Source organism: Gadus macrocephalus, chromosome 11 (genome assembly GCF_031168955.1).
Source record: "Gadus macrocephalus chromosome 11, ASM3116895v1".
In the NCBI taxonomy this organism is placed as follows: domain Eukaryota; kingdom Metazoa; phylum Chordata; class Actinopteri; order Gadiformes; family Gadidae; genus Gadus; species Gadus macrocephalus.
The window spans coordinates 25690961-25707828 of NC_082392.1; the positions used below are offsets into that span (position 1 = coordinate 25690961).

The 16868-nt window shown below is 44.8% G+C and overlaps 1 protein-coding gene across 1 annotated transcript in view; it reads left to right on the forward strand.

Annotated features, from left to right (window-relative positions):
* Nucleotides 1–16868, forward strand: part of cfap251 (cilia and flagella associated protein 251) — a 255782-nt gene that overhangs the window by 1066 nt on the left and 237848 nt on the right. The window contains exon 2 of the mRNA XM_060064532.1: nt 83–223. Coding sequence (XP_059920515.1) covers nt 83–223 — 141 coding nt within the window. The remainder of the gene's footprint in view (nt 1–82; nt 224–16868) is intronic.

Genomic DNA, 16868 nt, shown 5'->3' on the forward strand with positions numbered 1-16868 from the left:
GATAAAAATTAACCCAAAATAACAAACTTTAAATTGAGAGGTTGGCTTTTTAATGACCAGCATCACCTTTGTCCTGATTTAGAGCCCCGATTGGTCCTTTGGGATCAATTATACTCTTCCTGTCTTCAATTTGCAAGACCGAGATCAGCTCGTGATTCTGTACGCTGGTGCGCATGTTGGCGTCATTTACAACCACACCTCCACCTCCCAGCACCTCCTTCAGGTAAACACATCACATTCATTCAATGGCCGTTTGTGTGTGTGTGTGTGTGTGTGTGTGTGTGTGTGTGTGTGTGTGTGTGTGTGTGTGTGTGTTGTAAACTTGTGGCGACCCGGCCCCAGGAATGTCTCTCTCCCGCAGGGGCGGATCTACTGGGGTGGCATGGGGTGGCAACTGCCACCCTAAAAAAAGCCTTGCCACCCCAGCTGCCACCCCAGTTGGCAGCGCAAAATTCCTTTTTTTTTTTTTTTTTACAAGACATTTACAAAAGCGAGTTTCAAAAGTCTGACTGCAAGTGAATGCAACCAGGAAATATTGCCCCATCCCGCCTGCCCCCCCCCCCCCCCCCCCTCCCCGAGACTCCCGCCGGCAATGATTTTGAATACAAGGAAGGCGCGAGAGTCCTCCAAACGAACAAAGCAAGCGGCGCGGTGCGGCGCGGCGGCAGAAAGACTACATTCTTGAGGTAATACTGATCAACCGTCTATGTAAAGAAATTATAATAATTAGAAAAGAGCAGGGCTGTGTATTACAGAAACATCATAGTTAAAGACTTAAGTTAAGATTGGAATGCCTTATAGCTGCATAGCAGGCGCGTGCCGTATGGGCAGGTGGGGCGGCGAACTCCCTGCAAAAGCATTCTCCCAAAAAAATAGTTCCTCAGTAAATCATTGCTCCAAGTTTATTTTTAATAATGTGATTGTCACATTAACTATCTATAGTCTCTGTAGGCTTTCCGACTATTTTTGTTCTGTTGATATCAAATTGATGGTGGTGATTCTAGTTGAGTTTAACGTGTCATGCAATGTGGGGCGGCGGAGCTCAACGACCGCGTCCCTCCGTATGTTTCTCGCATAACCCTGCAGGCTGCAATAAGAATTGCAATCCACGCTAAAGACGCGCTAACAAACACAAACCCTTCTACACTCAGCTGGTTTTCCTGACCGTTAACTTCATGTGCCTCCTTTTGTATCAACAGTCATTCGATTTGATTATATTAAACTTTATTGTCATTGAACCAAGTAACAGGTACTTGAACAACAAAATGCAAGTCATCTTCTGTAAATTATTTACAAATGGCCATCTCTAAACTACTTGGTTGCACACCTGTCTGAACTTTTATAAACCAATATAAGTCACCAATAATTAATAATAAAACAAGCTTCACATCAAGAGCAAAAAAAATAATAAGGTAAACCCAAAAGGTCTTAAATACTTAGAAATTAAAGATATAAAAATAGATAGAGAGGGAAATCTTTGATAGCACTTCCCCTGAATCCCCATTTGGCTCTTCCAAGCATGCAGGTAATACACTCTACTTTGGGAGTTATTCTATGTCACCGCACTTTGAGGGTGGCATTGTATGTAAATTATTGGAATCGGTGAATAAAGTGATATTTGCACTCAAGTTGGACTGATGATTGACATCTGACAGGAATATCTCATGGACCAATGCCAACTTATTGTTAACTAAAGTACATATTGCAGCTCTCTTTGCATATATTTTTAGCCCCATGCCCCTGCTGGTGTAATAGTGCAGGTGTTTGTTGTAAGGCAGGTTGATTTTGTAATTATTCAGTAATAATTTATTACATTTTGTCTGAAACCTTTTGTTTAAATGTAAGGCTTTACTCATCCCACAATAAATTAAATATAATGTTATTGAGTCAAAATATCTAAATGTGGGGGCTTTCCAAGTAAATATTGATTGATATGGCTTTAATTAAATCGGCATACTGTATATACTTCTGCCAGAGGGTGCCACCCCTCAAAATCTCCTGTCCCCCTCTTGCCACCCCATGAATATTTTTCTAGATCCGCCCCTGCTCTCCCGTAGAAAACACCACACGCCAAGACCCGTTCAAAGCCCGGTAGGGAGTTTATTCATTAATTAACGGAAAAAACCTGCGGGGTCTGTGCCTGTGCCCAACGCGGGAAAACCAAAATTCATGCAAGTGACTCCGTGAGCCACGGTGATGTCCAGGGAATTGTCCCTGGCGAGGGAGGTAACTGCGCCCAACACGAGGATGGGCGCAGAAACAAAGCGCTTCTTGAGGTCCCGAAATGCGGTCTCAGCCTCCGGAGTCTAAAGGCGGCTGCATGCTTCAGCGTTGGTGTTACGTTGTTGCGCAAAATTTACTCAAAGCAATTCATGCTCCCTTTTAGGTTGCGCGTGTTGCGCGTGTTGCCAAGCAATTCACCGCCAGAACAGTAGGTGGAGTAATATGTGGAGTAAAGTTTTTCGTTGAAGACGACCTCGAGAATGACGTCTTTGTCTGTGGGAGTCGTTGGTTTGTTTATGTGCCAGATCGTGTTCTCCCCATACACAGTGAATGATGGCAACAGACAGAGGAACAGGGGTGATGAAGTTGTTGATCATTGGGGTTGTATAAATGTGCATATCTCTCTACATTTTAAAACGACATAATGTGTTGGCAGCAAAGTTAACTTCACTTCACGTTAATGCTTTTGTATATGAGCCTGCCGGGTTCCATTCTATCAAATGTCCCGTATGCTTTTCCACTTGTTGACACACACTCCGACCGGCATGCCCATGTTGGATGCTATCTCATCCCACGAATTCAAGCACTTCTGTGTGTCTTTGTAGCCCACCAGCGATGGGTTGTACAAGTGCTCGTATTGACGCACTGCCTCGCTCAAGAGCTCTTGCTGTCGATTCATCTTGATGTCGGTGGCTCTTGATGTTCTTGCAGTATGAAAATCGAAATGGAAAATCGTCCTTGCCTTCTGGCTTTTAAAAATGGCGGTATGAAAACAGGAAATGTGATACTCCAGACAGGAAGTAGTAACCAGACCAGCAGACCAATCACAGCCTTGCAGGCTGCGCGGCTCGCGTAAAAGCTTACGTAAAAAATGACGCAAGTCTAGAAAAATCGCCCGACGCACGCAAGACGTGAGAAGTCGCGCAAGGGGTGCGCAAGGGCGCGCAAGGGCCTCTTGCGCTTGCGCTTACGCTTACGTAACTCGGCCTTAAAGGTACGGCCACACCAACCGCGTTGCTCGCGGTAGGGGCGTTGAAAATCGGCATTTTTGCATAGGGAACCATTGGTCTAGGCGCGGTACACGCGGTGAAGCAGTGAAGCGTTGCGTTGGGGGCTTTAGGCGCGGAAGTTGCACGTAATTACGCACGTAAACGCAGTACCGCGCCCACCGCACCAACGCCCGGAGTTCAGAAAATTGAACTTTCACCGCTTCAACGCGTGACGCTAAGCCACGGTAGCCAATCAGCGTGGAGCTTGACCCGACGTCACTGGCAGAGAGTAGTGAGCTTGCACAGAAGCATACGGCCGACATCTTTCTTTATTCTGGGTGGAAATAGTGACATAGTTATGCCATTACATGCGTTTATGGAAACATTGATGTTTGGTTTGATAGTTATGACGAAGAGGGAACGCTCCGTTCACTTGCATGGACAGAGTCTCTGGTTGCTCAGCAACCTCAACGTCTTGGCAGACTATTTCTCTGCTGATCAACACTACGAATGCTGGAAACACACCAGACACACCATGTGAAGTTATTTAACCCGATTAGTGTTATTTATATCCGAGATTATTTAATCTAACCCGATCTAAGCTCTATCATGCACCCAAACGCGGCGTTTGGGTTTCCTCCCTCGGACTCCAGCGCAGCCACGGCCGACATCTTTCTTTATTCTGGGTGGAAATAGTTACATAGTTACGCCATTAAATGCGTTTATGGAAACATTTTTAGCGAGAAATTTGCATTTTAATTTCATAATTTTTGCTCAGTGAATGTGAAGGATGTTTGGTTTGATAGTTATGACGAAGAGGGAACGCTCCGTTCACTTGCATGGACATGGACTCATCTAGCTGCGGTGGCGCGGTGACGCGGTGGAGCGTTGAACCACCACACACCGGTCAAGCTTCAGGTTAGGCGCGGTACTCGCGGTGTCCAACGCGAGCAACGCGGTTGGTGTGGCCGCACCTTAAGAGAAAGAGCTCTTGGTAGAGGTCAGGGCTATGAGAGGTGCCGCGACTTGACTGTAGCCTTGTATGAACCGTCGATAAAAATAAGCGAATCCCAAGAACTGCTGCAGTCTCTTGCGGGTTGAGGGAGAGGGCCACTCGGCCACCGCAGAGACCTTGGAGGGATCCATCTTTATCTGGCCCTGACCGATTATGTAGCCCAGGATGGAGACGGATGGCACGTGGAAGTCGCACTTCTCCGCCTTGACATAAAGTCGATTCTCCAGCAATCACTGTAGAACCTGCCGGACGTGAACCTGGTTCTCCTCCACGGATCTCGAGAAGATAAGGATGTCGTCGATGTAAACAAACACGGAGCGGTTCAACATGTCCCGGAGGACATCGTTGACCAGGGACTGGAAGACAGCGGGGGCGTCGGTGAGTCCGAAGGGTATAACCAGGTACTCAAAGTGGCCCAAAGGTGTGTTGAACGCGGTCTTCCACTCGTCTCCCTCCCGGATGCGGACCAAGTGGTATGCGTTACAGCGATCAAGCTTGGTGAAGACCACGGCTCCGTGGAGGGGAACGAAGGCGGAACTAATAAGGGGCAAGGGATAATTGTTCTTCACAGTGATATTGTTCAATCCACGGTAGTCGATGCAGGGACGAAGCGAGCAATCGTTCTTCCCCACAAAGAAGAACCCCGCTCCAACCGGTGAAGAGGATGGGCGGATGATCCCAGCGGTGAGGGATTCCCCGATGTACTCCTCCAGGACATTACACGACCTGTTCCCCAATCGATCTGGGGGTTGTGTGTCTTAAGCCAGGGGTAACCCAAAACGACCGGGGAGAAGGAGAGAATGAGCGTAAACCTCTCTGCGGCGTTCCCGCAAACGATTGTCCAATCGAATGGAGAGAGCGATCAACTCCTCCAGATCTGCGGATTCCTCCAGAGAAGTCAGCTGGTCCTTGATGTCATCGGAGAGCGCACTTAGAAAACCCCCCTGCAGGGCTTCCTCGTTCCAGCCGCTCAGTCGCGAGGATGCAGAACTCAACCGCGAAGGAGGCAACGCTGCGGGATCCCTGGCGAAGACGCAGAAGACGCTGAGAGGCCTCCTTTCCCCGGACCGGGTGATCGAAAACCCTCTGCATTTCTTCGGTGAAGGCGAAATAGTCAAAACTCACCGCGGAACTACGTTCCCACACGGCCGCCGCCCATGCGAGGGCCGATCAGGTAGGCAATCCGTGACTTATCGGTGGGGTAGGTCTGGGGCTGTAGTTCGACAACCAAGGAGCACTGAAGGAGGAAGGACCGACAGGATCCCAGGTCTCCTTCGTAGCGTTCTAGAGCTGGAATGAACGGCTCCCGGGAAGAAGCCGCTGGACCAGGAACTGAGAATGATGGTTCCGGAGAGACGGGGTGCTGGGAGCGTACTGAAGTGTTCAACTCGCGGAGGTTGGAAGTGATCTCCTGCAGGATCTGGTCATGCTGACCCAGGAGAATCCCTTGACGGGAGATCACCTGGCGGAATGCCTCTGTCTCCGCTGGGTCCATGTTGGCCAGTTCGCACTGTTATGGAACAGAACGTGGGGACCCAAGTGCTGGACACAGGAAGGCAGAGACGGGGTAAAGGGAACGGGATTTATTGGTAGGCAGGCGGGTAGTCAGACAGGCAGGGGTCCGGTAACGGGCAGGCAGTCAGACAGTCAGGGGCTCGACGCCAGGCGGGTATTCAGGCAGGCAGGGGTTCGGTGGCATGGGGAGAACTAGAGAGGAGGAGAGATGGTTACCAAGGGGTCAGGCTAGAGAAAGATATTCAAGAATGCGTGTAGGACCGATACTAACTAGGTAGACGTAACGACGAACTGGCGCCGGCTGGTAGGAAATCCCCGGCTGAAGTAGGGAATGGTGATTGGTGATTGTAGACTGGTGTGTCAGGAGAAGGACCACTGACGTCAAGTAGCCACTAGATAGAGGTAGTGGACCGCGTAGCAGGACGCGGCGTGACAGTATTTGTGTGTCTGTGTATGTCTCTAGGGTCATGGAGGTCCCATCTCCTGTGTGTGTGTGTGTGTGTGTATTTGTGTGTCGTTTCGTGTCTCTAGGGTCATGGGGGTCCTAACTCGTGTGTGTGTGTGTGTTTGTGTGTGTATTTGTGTGTCAGTGTGTCTCTAGGGTCATGGGGGAGCTAAGGTGTATGTGTGTGTGTGTGGTGTTTGTTTGTGTTTGCGTGTCGGTGTGTGCAGACCTGTCGACAGACATCAGTCTTAAGGGGGCATATGAATTGCATAGGGGGGCACAATTATTATTAGCTTATAGTACGTATATTTTTAATAATCCTATACTCGTGCAGCACGTAATCATCACGTTAAACATATCCAACAGCAATATGACCAGGTAGCCTATAGCCTACAACTTCAGTCCTCGTAATTTAAAGCAATACATTACATAGAAGCAATGTTATGAATATCCATAAAGCACTTGACTATACAACATATTAGATGTAACACCAGAAGCATCTCTCAAACATTGCATTTTAAAGCAGTCAAAAGAGGGATATGGATTGCCATTAGACACACACACACACACACACACACACACACACACACACACACACACACACACACACACACACACACACACGCATCCACGCACATACACACTGTAGCCTACTTTGGAGTGGAGGCAGCGATGTACTCTCTCAAGTCCCTCCTGTCAGTACAGCGGGAGGCGGCGTTTCTCCGAGCTGACTCCCTCATCAAGGTATCCTCCCACTCAGACTTAAAGTTGTGCGTGAGGTCCTTTTCAAAAGCAAGCTGAATCAGCTGGGCCTTGCGTCTGTGTAGCATACTGCGCCGATGCTCTGAGAAGACGCTTTTGAGTGTGGAAAATGAGTTTTCACACATTGTTGTTAGGTTAGGTTAAACTTAATTGTCCCCATGGGGAAATTTGTCTTGGGCACAGAGGGCTGCAACTAACGATTAGTTTAATAATCGATTAATCTGTCGATAATTTTTTCGATTAATCTATGAATCGGATAGAAAAAATTAAATAAAAAAATTGGAATTGCCTCATCTTTATTCAAAAACTGAACATTACTTCAAATTCACAGTGCAGACTGAAGTGTAAAAACACCAGGTTATTGCTCCAACGTCCCGGAACTATTAAAAGTAATATTAAATAATAAAAAGATTCAAAAAACATAACTGGGATAACACAAAAAAAAAAACATACAATGTATGATATACTTTTATATGTATATAAGGGATGTCCATGGTTAACCGGTCAAACCTATTGATACCATTTTCCAGACTCCTTGAAATAGAACTTGTAATATTGCTTTAATTGCTGATAAGATGATGATAGTTCAAGATAGGACATTAAACAGGTCATAATTCAATCTATTTACTGCTGCTTTTCAACGCACAATCATATTACTGAGCCGACCTGAACACATCACATTTGACACTGTTTGTGACCATTGGTTAGTTGGTTTTTTTAAGCTAACTAGCTCTATATCCTGCCGATTTTAACATGGATTTAAAAACTGCATTACTATTTTTAACTGACGGGACTTTCTACACCGTCCGGTTGTGTGATTACTACCGCTGCTTTAAATTACTGTTGATGCACGCGGTGCCGACTCCGAGCCCGTCTGCACAACGTCTGCAGCAGCAGCAGCCGACAGAGTTTTCGGTTGGACTTGACGAATACTGAGTTTAAGGAGTTTTTTTTAACCCAAAGACAGTGGAGGTACAACACTTTTATGTAGGCCTACAGTCCAGTTTTAAGATATGACCAAAATACAAGCTGTGGTCGCTCACACTAAAGCTCGCTGTGGGCGTGCATGAACCGCCTATGAGTAACTTATTAATCGCGCGACACAACGAATCGACGACCAAAAACGCATTTAGTAATCGATTTTTATAGATTTTATCGATTTGTTGTTGCACCCCTAGGCACAGTGCATCGTTGCTTTTATAACATACACAGAGAGTACAATAAAAAAACAACAACAAAATAAAGACAGACAAACCAACATCTTAACATCAACAACATGGAGTTTGGTAGACTGTAGGTTAAATTGCGCCTTGCTTCATTGCATATACATCCACAGTATGGGGATAAAGGGCAAGTGTTATTATATTTTGTTTAGGGCTGAACGATTTTGGGAAATAATCGAATTGCGATTAATTTGACCAATATTGCGATTGTGATTTATTTATTAAGTTCCTTATGTTGTGTTTTATTCACCAAATAAAGAAAAAATCATTCTTTAGTATGACCAACACAACATTGGAAGCAGTCAACATAAAATATGCTCTTTCCTTTAGGCCAGGCCAATGTGTTGAGATTCATTTATATTATAAACTTCTTTATTTAACTATCAAATTGTAAAATAAATAAATAAATTAAATAATTGTACTGATTTCCAGTCAGTAATGGTAACAAATCACTTTTCTTTTTTTTTCGCAGCCCTTTGCGATTTGCATACCGCGTTCTACTACATCGCGATTTCGATTTGAATTTGATTAATCGTTCAGCCCTAATTGTGTTGCATATTGCCCTATTGCACTATAACTAAAACTGAACTAAAACTAGATCTGCTAAAGTGCTTAGGGCTAAAGTGCTAAAGTGCTAACCTATTTATTGTACATTATTCTATTACACATTGTTCATAAGCTTAATGGAGGCTGGGACAAATGATAATTTAAGGGCGGTTGGATTTGCATAACAGCATGCAGATTCTTCTCCCTGATGGCAGGGTTTCATATTCAGGGAAAAGTGGGTGTTGCGAGTCGGAAGTTATTGTCTTCGCTTTTTTCCTAACTGCTTGTTCACAAGGCTCGTATTCTTTCCCCCCCTTAGATTTTCATTGCTTTTTTGTGCATGCTGGCCAGTTTGCCTTTTAGCTTAATGGTTTGGTTGCCAAACCATGAGGTGATCCAATATCTTATGATGCTCTCTACAATGGCACGGTAGAAAATCATCATGATGTGGCTGCTCACGGCATACAATCTTCGTAAAAAATATAGCCTCTGTTGCAGTCTATTGCACAGGTTGTCAATATGTGTCTTCCAGCAGAGAAGATTATCAATATGAACCCCTAAATACATGAGGATACCTGGGTGATTTCCTGATTTTTGATGACCACTGGCTCATGGTCAGTCACTGGCCTCGGGTCTACAACCATCTCCTGTGTTTTGGTCACATTTAGAATAAGGTGGTTGTTATCAAACCAGTTTATAAATAGGTCTATCTCATCCTGGTAAACAGAGGGGTCCATATCCTTGTGTAGAAGGCTCAGGAGCACGGTATCATCCACAAATGTCACCATATAGTTGTTAGGGTCGACAGTCCTACAATCGTTGGTGTACAATGTAAACAGTGTTGGTGATGCAACGCAACCCTGTGGGACTCCTGTGTTGCAGTGTTTGGTGTCTGACAGTGTTCTGTTGACCTTAACTTGCTGTGCTCTATCAGTTAAAAAAGAATAAAACCATTTGATGAAGGTGGTGTTTACACTCACGTCTTTAAAGGCCTTCTTGCAGGGTTTATTTCAGACGAATTAGTGCAATTTGCTTGTTGGTAATAAAGATTTAAACTGTTATTTATTAGGGGTCCAAGCCAACAGGTTGGATCCCTATTGTTTTTGTAAGGATTATTAGGGGTCCAAGCCAACAGGTTGGAACCCTATTGTTTTTGTAAGGATTTTTATTAGGGGTCCAAGCCAACAGGTTGGATCCCTATTGTTTTTTTGTAAGGATTCTTCTTATACTTCCCGCGGTGAAAGTGGGACTACAGCCCAAACCGTAAATGGTGCACACGCGCCAATTACATGACTAGATCCAGAATCGGCACCGCTACTCAGATAACAAAATCCAGACACGCCGGTCCCTAGGTGGCGCTATACCAAGGAATACGCGTTTGGGGCTATAACTCCCACACCGAACCTCCCACAGTCCAAAGACTTGTACACACAGATGCACTGGAGTCTGCTGCATCTTTTGGCCTAGGCCACGCCCATTTGCGTCCATGAATATTTTTCGCTAAATCGCGAAAACCGCAAAACTGTTTTTTCGCTACTCCTCCCACATTTCTTGACCAATTGACACAAAACTTTGCACACGGCATCTTCAGACGCACACGCAAGGAAATCATAGACAGTTTTTTGATCCGACCTTCGACGACGAAACGGTAGAGTTTTGAATATTTGTTTATTAGCTAAATTAGACGTGGAAAATTAAAAATCCCAAAAAATCCCAAATTAGGCATCGGATCGAGTCCAAATTCTACAGACATGTTGGTGCTAACCTTAATGACGCTCGATAAAAATTTCGGACAATTTCGCCGTTAGGGGGCGCAATAAACGAGGAAATTGTATATCTTCTACAAAATTTCGCCGCGAAAACGCTACACTGACTTCTCGCTACTCCTACCACAGTCAAATCCTTTGTATCCACAGGTTCAGGGTAGCGTTTTGAACACATGCTTCGCGTTGTGCCGGCGAAATGCACATTTCTTGTCGCGTTGTGCCGGCGAAATGCACACTTCTTGGACCCCTGCATAACTGCTTGCAGTTCTAGTTAGGGGTCCAAGCCAACAGGTTGGAACCCTATTGTTTTTGTAGTGTTTATTAGGGGTCCAAGCCAACAGGTTGGAACCCTATTGTTTTTGTAAGAATTTTTTTAGGGGTCCAAGCCAACAGGTTGGATCCCTATTGTTTTTGTAAGGATTTTTCTTATTAGGGGTCCAAGCCAACAGGTTGGATCCCTATTGTTTTTGTAAGGATTATTATTAGGGGTCCAAGCCAACAGGTTGGAACCCTATTGTTTTTGTAAGAATTTTTTTAGGGGTCCAAGCCAACAGGTTGGATCCCTATTGTTTTTGTAAGGATTTTTCTTATTAGGGGTCCAAGCCAACAGGTTGGATCCCTATTGTTTTTGTAAGGATTATTATTAGGGGTCCAAGCCAACAGGTTGGAACCCTATTGTTTTTGTAAGAATTTTTTTAGGGGTCCAAGCCAACAGGTTGGATCCCTATTGTTTTTGTAAGGATTTTTTTAGGGGTCCAAGCCAACAGGTTGGAACCCTATTGTTTTTGTAAGGATTTTTCTTATTAGGGGTCCAAGCCAACAGATTGGATCCCTATTGTTTTTGTAGTGTTTTTAGGGGTCCAAGCCAACAGGTTGGATCCCTATTGTTTTTGTAAGGATTTTTCTTATACTTCCTTCCGTAGAAGTGGTACCACAGCCCAAACCGTTAATGGTGCACACAAGCCAATTACATGACTAGATCCAGGTCCGTGAGGTGACGGCAGACGACAAAATCCAGACATGCCGGCCACTAGGTGGCGCTATAACAAGAAAATCACGTTTGGGGCTATAACTCCCACACCGAACCTCCCACAGTCCAAAACGTTATACCTACAGATGCACTGGAGTCTGCCGCATCTTTTGGCCTAGGCCACGCCCATTTGCGTCCATGAATATTTTTCGCTAAATCGCGAAAACCGCAAAACAGTTTTTTCGCTACTCCTCCCACATTTCTTGACCAATTGACACACAACTTTGCACACGACATCTTCAGACGCACACGCAAAGGAATCGTCGGACAGTTTTTTGATCCGACCTTCGACGACGAAACGGTAGAGTTTTGAATATTTGTTTATTAGCTAAATTAGACGTGAAAAATCAAAAATCCAAAGAAATCCAGAATTATATATCGGATCGAGTCCAAATTTTACAGACATGTCGGTGCTAACCTTAATGACGTTCGAAAAAAAAATCGGAAAATTTCGCCATTAGGGGGCGCAATAAACGAGGAAATTGTATATCTTCTACAAAATTTCGCTGTGAAAACGCAACACTGACTTCTCGCTACTCCTACCACAGTCAAATCCTTTGTATCCACAGGTTCAGGGTAGCGTTCAGGGTAGCGTTTTGAACACATGCTTCGCGTTGTGCCGGCGAAACGCACATTTCTTGTCGCGTTGTGCCGGCGAAATGCACACTTCTTGGACCCCTGCATAACTGCTTGCAGTTCTAGTTATTATTATTAGGGGTCCAAGCCAACAGGTTGGAACCCTATTGTTTTTGTAAGGATTTTTATTATTTTTATACTTCCTACCAAGAAAGTGGTACCACAGCCCAGACCGTAAATGGTGCCGACATGCCAATTGCATGACTAGATCCAGGTCCGTGAAGACTATTCAGACGACAAAATCCAGACACGCCGGTCCCTAGGTGGCGCTATACCAAGGAATACGCGTTTGGGGCTATAACTCCCACACCGAACCTCCCACAGTCCAAAAACTTGTACGCACATATTCACTGGAGTCTGCTGCATCTTTTGGCATAGTTTTTAGGGGTCCAAGCCAACAGGTTGGATCCCTATTGTTTTTGTAAGGATTTTTAGGGGTCCAAGCCAACAGGTTGGATCCCTATTGTTTTTGTAAGGATTATTAGGGGTCCAAGCCAACAGGTTGGATCCCTATTGTTTTTGTAAGGATTTTTTTTAGGGGTCCAAGCCAACAGGTTGGAACCCTATTGTTTTTGTAGTGTTTATTTTTATTATACTTACCTGCCTTAAAGTGTGCTCACAGCCCAAACCGTAAATGGTGCAGACTTGCCAAATGCATGACTAGATCCAGATCCGTGGCGACTACGCAGACGACAAAATCCAGACATGCCGGCCACTAGGTGGCGCTATACCAAGGAATACGCGTTTGGGGCTATAACTCCCACACCGAACCTCCCACATTCAAAACCTTATACACACATATTCCCTGGAGTCTGCTGCATCTTTTGGCATAGGCCACGCCCATTTGCGTCTATAATTTTTTTTCGCAAAATGGCGAAAACCGAAAAACTGTTCTTTCCCAACTCCTCCCACATTTCTTGACCAATCAACACCAAACTTTGCACACGACATCTTCAGACGAGCACAAAAATATAAATTCAAACACTTTTTTGATCCGACCTTCGACGACGAAATGGTAGCATTTTGAATATTTGTATATTAGCTAAATTAGACGTGAAAAATCAAAAATCCAAAAATATCAAAGATTAGACATCGGATCAAGTCCAAATTTTACACACATGTTGGGGCTATCCTTACTGTCGTTCGATAAAAAATTCGGAAAATGTCGCCATTAGGGGGCGCAAGAAACGAGGAAATTGTATATCTTCTAATTGGCCAAAGGAATGTTCTTCAAACTATAAGGGAACCATCAAGGGGAAAACCCAAGTCTATATAAAAAATATGGCCAAGAATTATTAATGTGGGCGGGAGTAATTTGGAAAAGGAAAATTGTCTTCGGAAATTTCGCCACAAGGCGGCGCCAAAAAACTAAGACATTGTATGTCTCTTAATTTGCCAATGGAATGTTCTGAAAACGCATTTTGGGCTATAACTCCCACACCGAACCTCCCACAGTCAAAACCTTTATATCCACAGATTCACTGGAGTCAGCTGCAACTTTTGGCACACGCCGTGCCCATTTGTTTTGAACACATGCTTCGCGTTGTGCCGGCGAAATGCACATTTCTTGTTGCGTTGTGCCGGCGAAATGCACACTTCTTGGACCCCTGCATAACTGCTTGCAGTTCTAGTTATTTTTATTCTTACCTCCTTAAAAGTGACTCCACAGCCCAAACCGTAAATGGTGCCGACACGCCAGTTGCATGACTAGATCCAGATCTCTTCGGACTACGCAGACGACAAAATCCAGACACGCCGGTCACTAGGTGGCGCTATACCAAGGAATACGCGTTTGGGGCTATAACTCCCACACCGAACCTCCCACAGTCAAAAACTTGTACCCACTTATTCACTAGAGTCTGCTGCATCTTTTGGCATAGGCCACGCCCATTTGCGTCTATAATTTTTTTTCGCTAAATCGCGAAAACCGCACAACTGTTTTTTCGCTACTCCTCCCACATTTCTTGACCAATCGACACCAAACTTTGCACACGGCATCTTCAGACGCACACGCAAAGAAATGATAGACAGTTTTTTGATCCGACCTTCGACGACGAAACGGTAGCGTTTTGAATATTTGTCGCTTAGCTACGTTTTAAGTCGAAAATCTAAAATCCAGAAAAAAAAGATATTAGACGTCGGATCGAGTCCAAATCTTAGACACATGTTAGCGCTACCCTTAATGGCGTTCGATAAAAACTTCGGAATATTTCGCCATTAGGGGGCGCAATAAACGAGGAAATTGTATATCTTCTAATTGGCCTAAGGAATGTTCTTCAAACTATGAGGAAACCATCAAGGGGCAAACCCGAGTTTATATGAAAAATATGGCCAAGAATTATTAATGTGGGCGGGAGTTATTTGGAAAAGGAAAATTGTCTTCGGAAAATTTCGCCACAAGGCGGCGCCAAAAAACGAAGACATTGTATGTCTCCTAATTTGCCAATGGAATGTTCTGAAAACGCGTTTTGGGCTATAACTCCCACACCAAACCTCCCACAGTCAAAACCTTTATATCCACAGATTCACTGGAGTCAGCTGCATCTTTTGGCATACGCCGTTTCTCAATTTTTAGGGGTCCAAGCCAACAGGTTGGATCCCTATTGTTTTTGTAAGGATTTTTCCTATTATACTTACCTCCCTAAAAGTGTGCCCACAGCCCAAACCGTAAATGGTGCAGACACGCCAATTGCATGACTAGATCCAGATCTCTTCGGACTACGCAGACGACAAAATCCGGACACTCCGGTCACTAGGTGGCGCTATACCAAGGAATACGCGTTTGGGGCTATAACTCCCACACCGAACCTCCCACAGTCAAAAACTTGTACCCACATATTCACTGGAGTCTGCTGCATCTTTTGGCCTAGGCCACGCCCATTTGCGTCTATACATTTTTTTCGCAAAATCGCGAAAACCGCAAAATTGTTTTTTCGCTACTCCTCCCACATTTCTTGACCAATTGACACCAAACTTTGCACACGGCATCTTCAGACGAACACAAAAAAATAAATTCGAACACTTTTTTGATCCGACCTTCGACGACGAAACGGTAGCGTTTTGAGTATTGGTTCATGAGCAAAACTAGACGTGGAAAATCGAAAATCCACAAAAATCCAGAATTAGACATCGGATCAAGTCCAAATGTTACACACATGTCGGTGCTAACCTAAATGTCGTTCGATAAAAAAATCGTAAATTTTCGCCACGAGGAAAATTCTCTTCGGAAAATTTCACCACAAGGCGGCGCCAGAAAACGACGACATTGTATATCTCCTAATTGGCCAATGGAATGTTCTGAAAACGCGTTTTGGGCTATAACTCCCACACCGAAGCTCCCACAGTAAAAACCTTTCTATCCACAGATTCACTGGAGTCAGTTGCATCTTTTGGCATAGGCCACGCACATTTGTTTTGAACACATGCTTCGCGTTGTGCCGGCGAAATGCACACTTCTTGGACCCCTGCATAACTGCTTGCAGTTCTAGTTATTATTCTTACCTCCTTAAAAGTGGGCCCACACCCCAAACCGTAAATGGTGCCGACACGCGAATTGCATGACTAGATCCAGATCTCTTCGGACTACGCAGACGACAAAATCCAGACACGCCGAACACTAGGTGGCGCTATACCAAGGGAAAACGCGTTTGGGGCTATAACTCCCACACCGAACCTCCCACATGCAAAAACTTGTACCCACATATTCACTGGAGTCTGCTGCATCTTTTGGCATAGGCCACGCCCATTTGCGTCCATAATTATTTTTCGCAAAATCGCGAAAACCGCAAAACTGTATTTTCGCTACTCCTCCCGCATTTCTTGACCAATCAACACCAAACTTTGCACACGACATCTTAAGACGCACACGAAAATAAATACTCAAACTCTTTTTTGATCCAACCTTCGACGACGAAACGGTAGCGTTTTGAATATTTGTTTATTAGCTATGTTTTACGTCGAAACGCAAAAATTAACAAAATAGCAAAATTAGACATCGGATCATGTCCAACTTTTAGACGCATGTCGGTGATACCCTTAAGGTCGTTCGATAAAAAAATGGGAAAATCTCGCCATAAGGGGGCGCAATAAACGAGGAAATTGTATATCTTCTAATTGGCCTAAGGAATGTTCTTCAAACTCGAGGGAAACCATCAAGGGGCAATCCCGAGTCTATATAGAAAATATGGCCAAGAATTATTAATGTGGGCTGGAGTTATTTGGAAAAGGAAAATTGTCTTCGGAAATTTCACCACAAGGCGGCGCCAAAAAACGACGACATTGTATGTCTCCTAATTTGCCAATGGAATGTTCTGAAAACGCGTTTTGGGCTATAACTCCCACACCGAACCTCCCACAGTCAAAACCTTTATATCCACAGATTCACTGGAGTCAGCTGCAACTTTTGGCACACGCCGTGCCCATTTGTTTTGAACACATGCTTCGCGTTGTGCCGGCGAAATGCACACTTCTTGGACCCCTGCATAACTGCTTGCAGTTCTAGTTAGGGGTCCAAGCCAACAGGTTGGATCCCTATTGTTTTTGTAAGGATTTTTCCTATTATACTTACCTCCCTAAAAGTGTGCCCACAGCCCAAACCGTAAATGGTGCAGACACGCCAATTGCATGACTAGATCCAGATCTCTTCGGACTACGCAGACGACAAAATCCGGACACTCCGGTCACTAGGTGGCGCTATACCAAGGAATACGCGTTTGGGG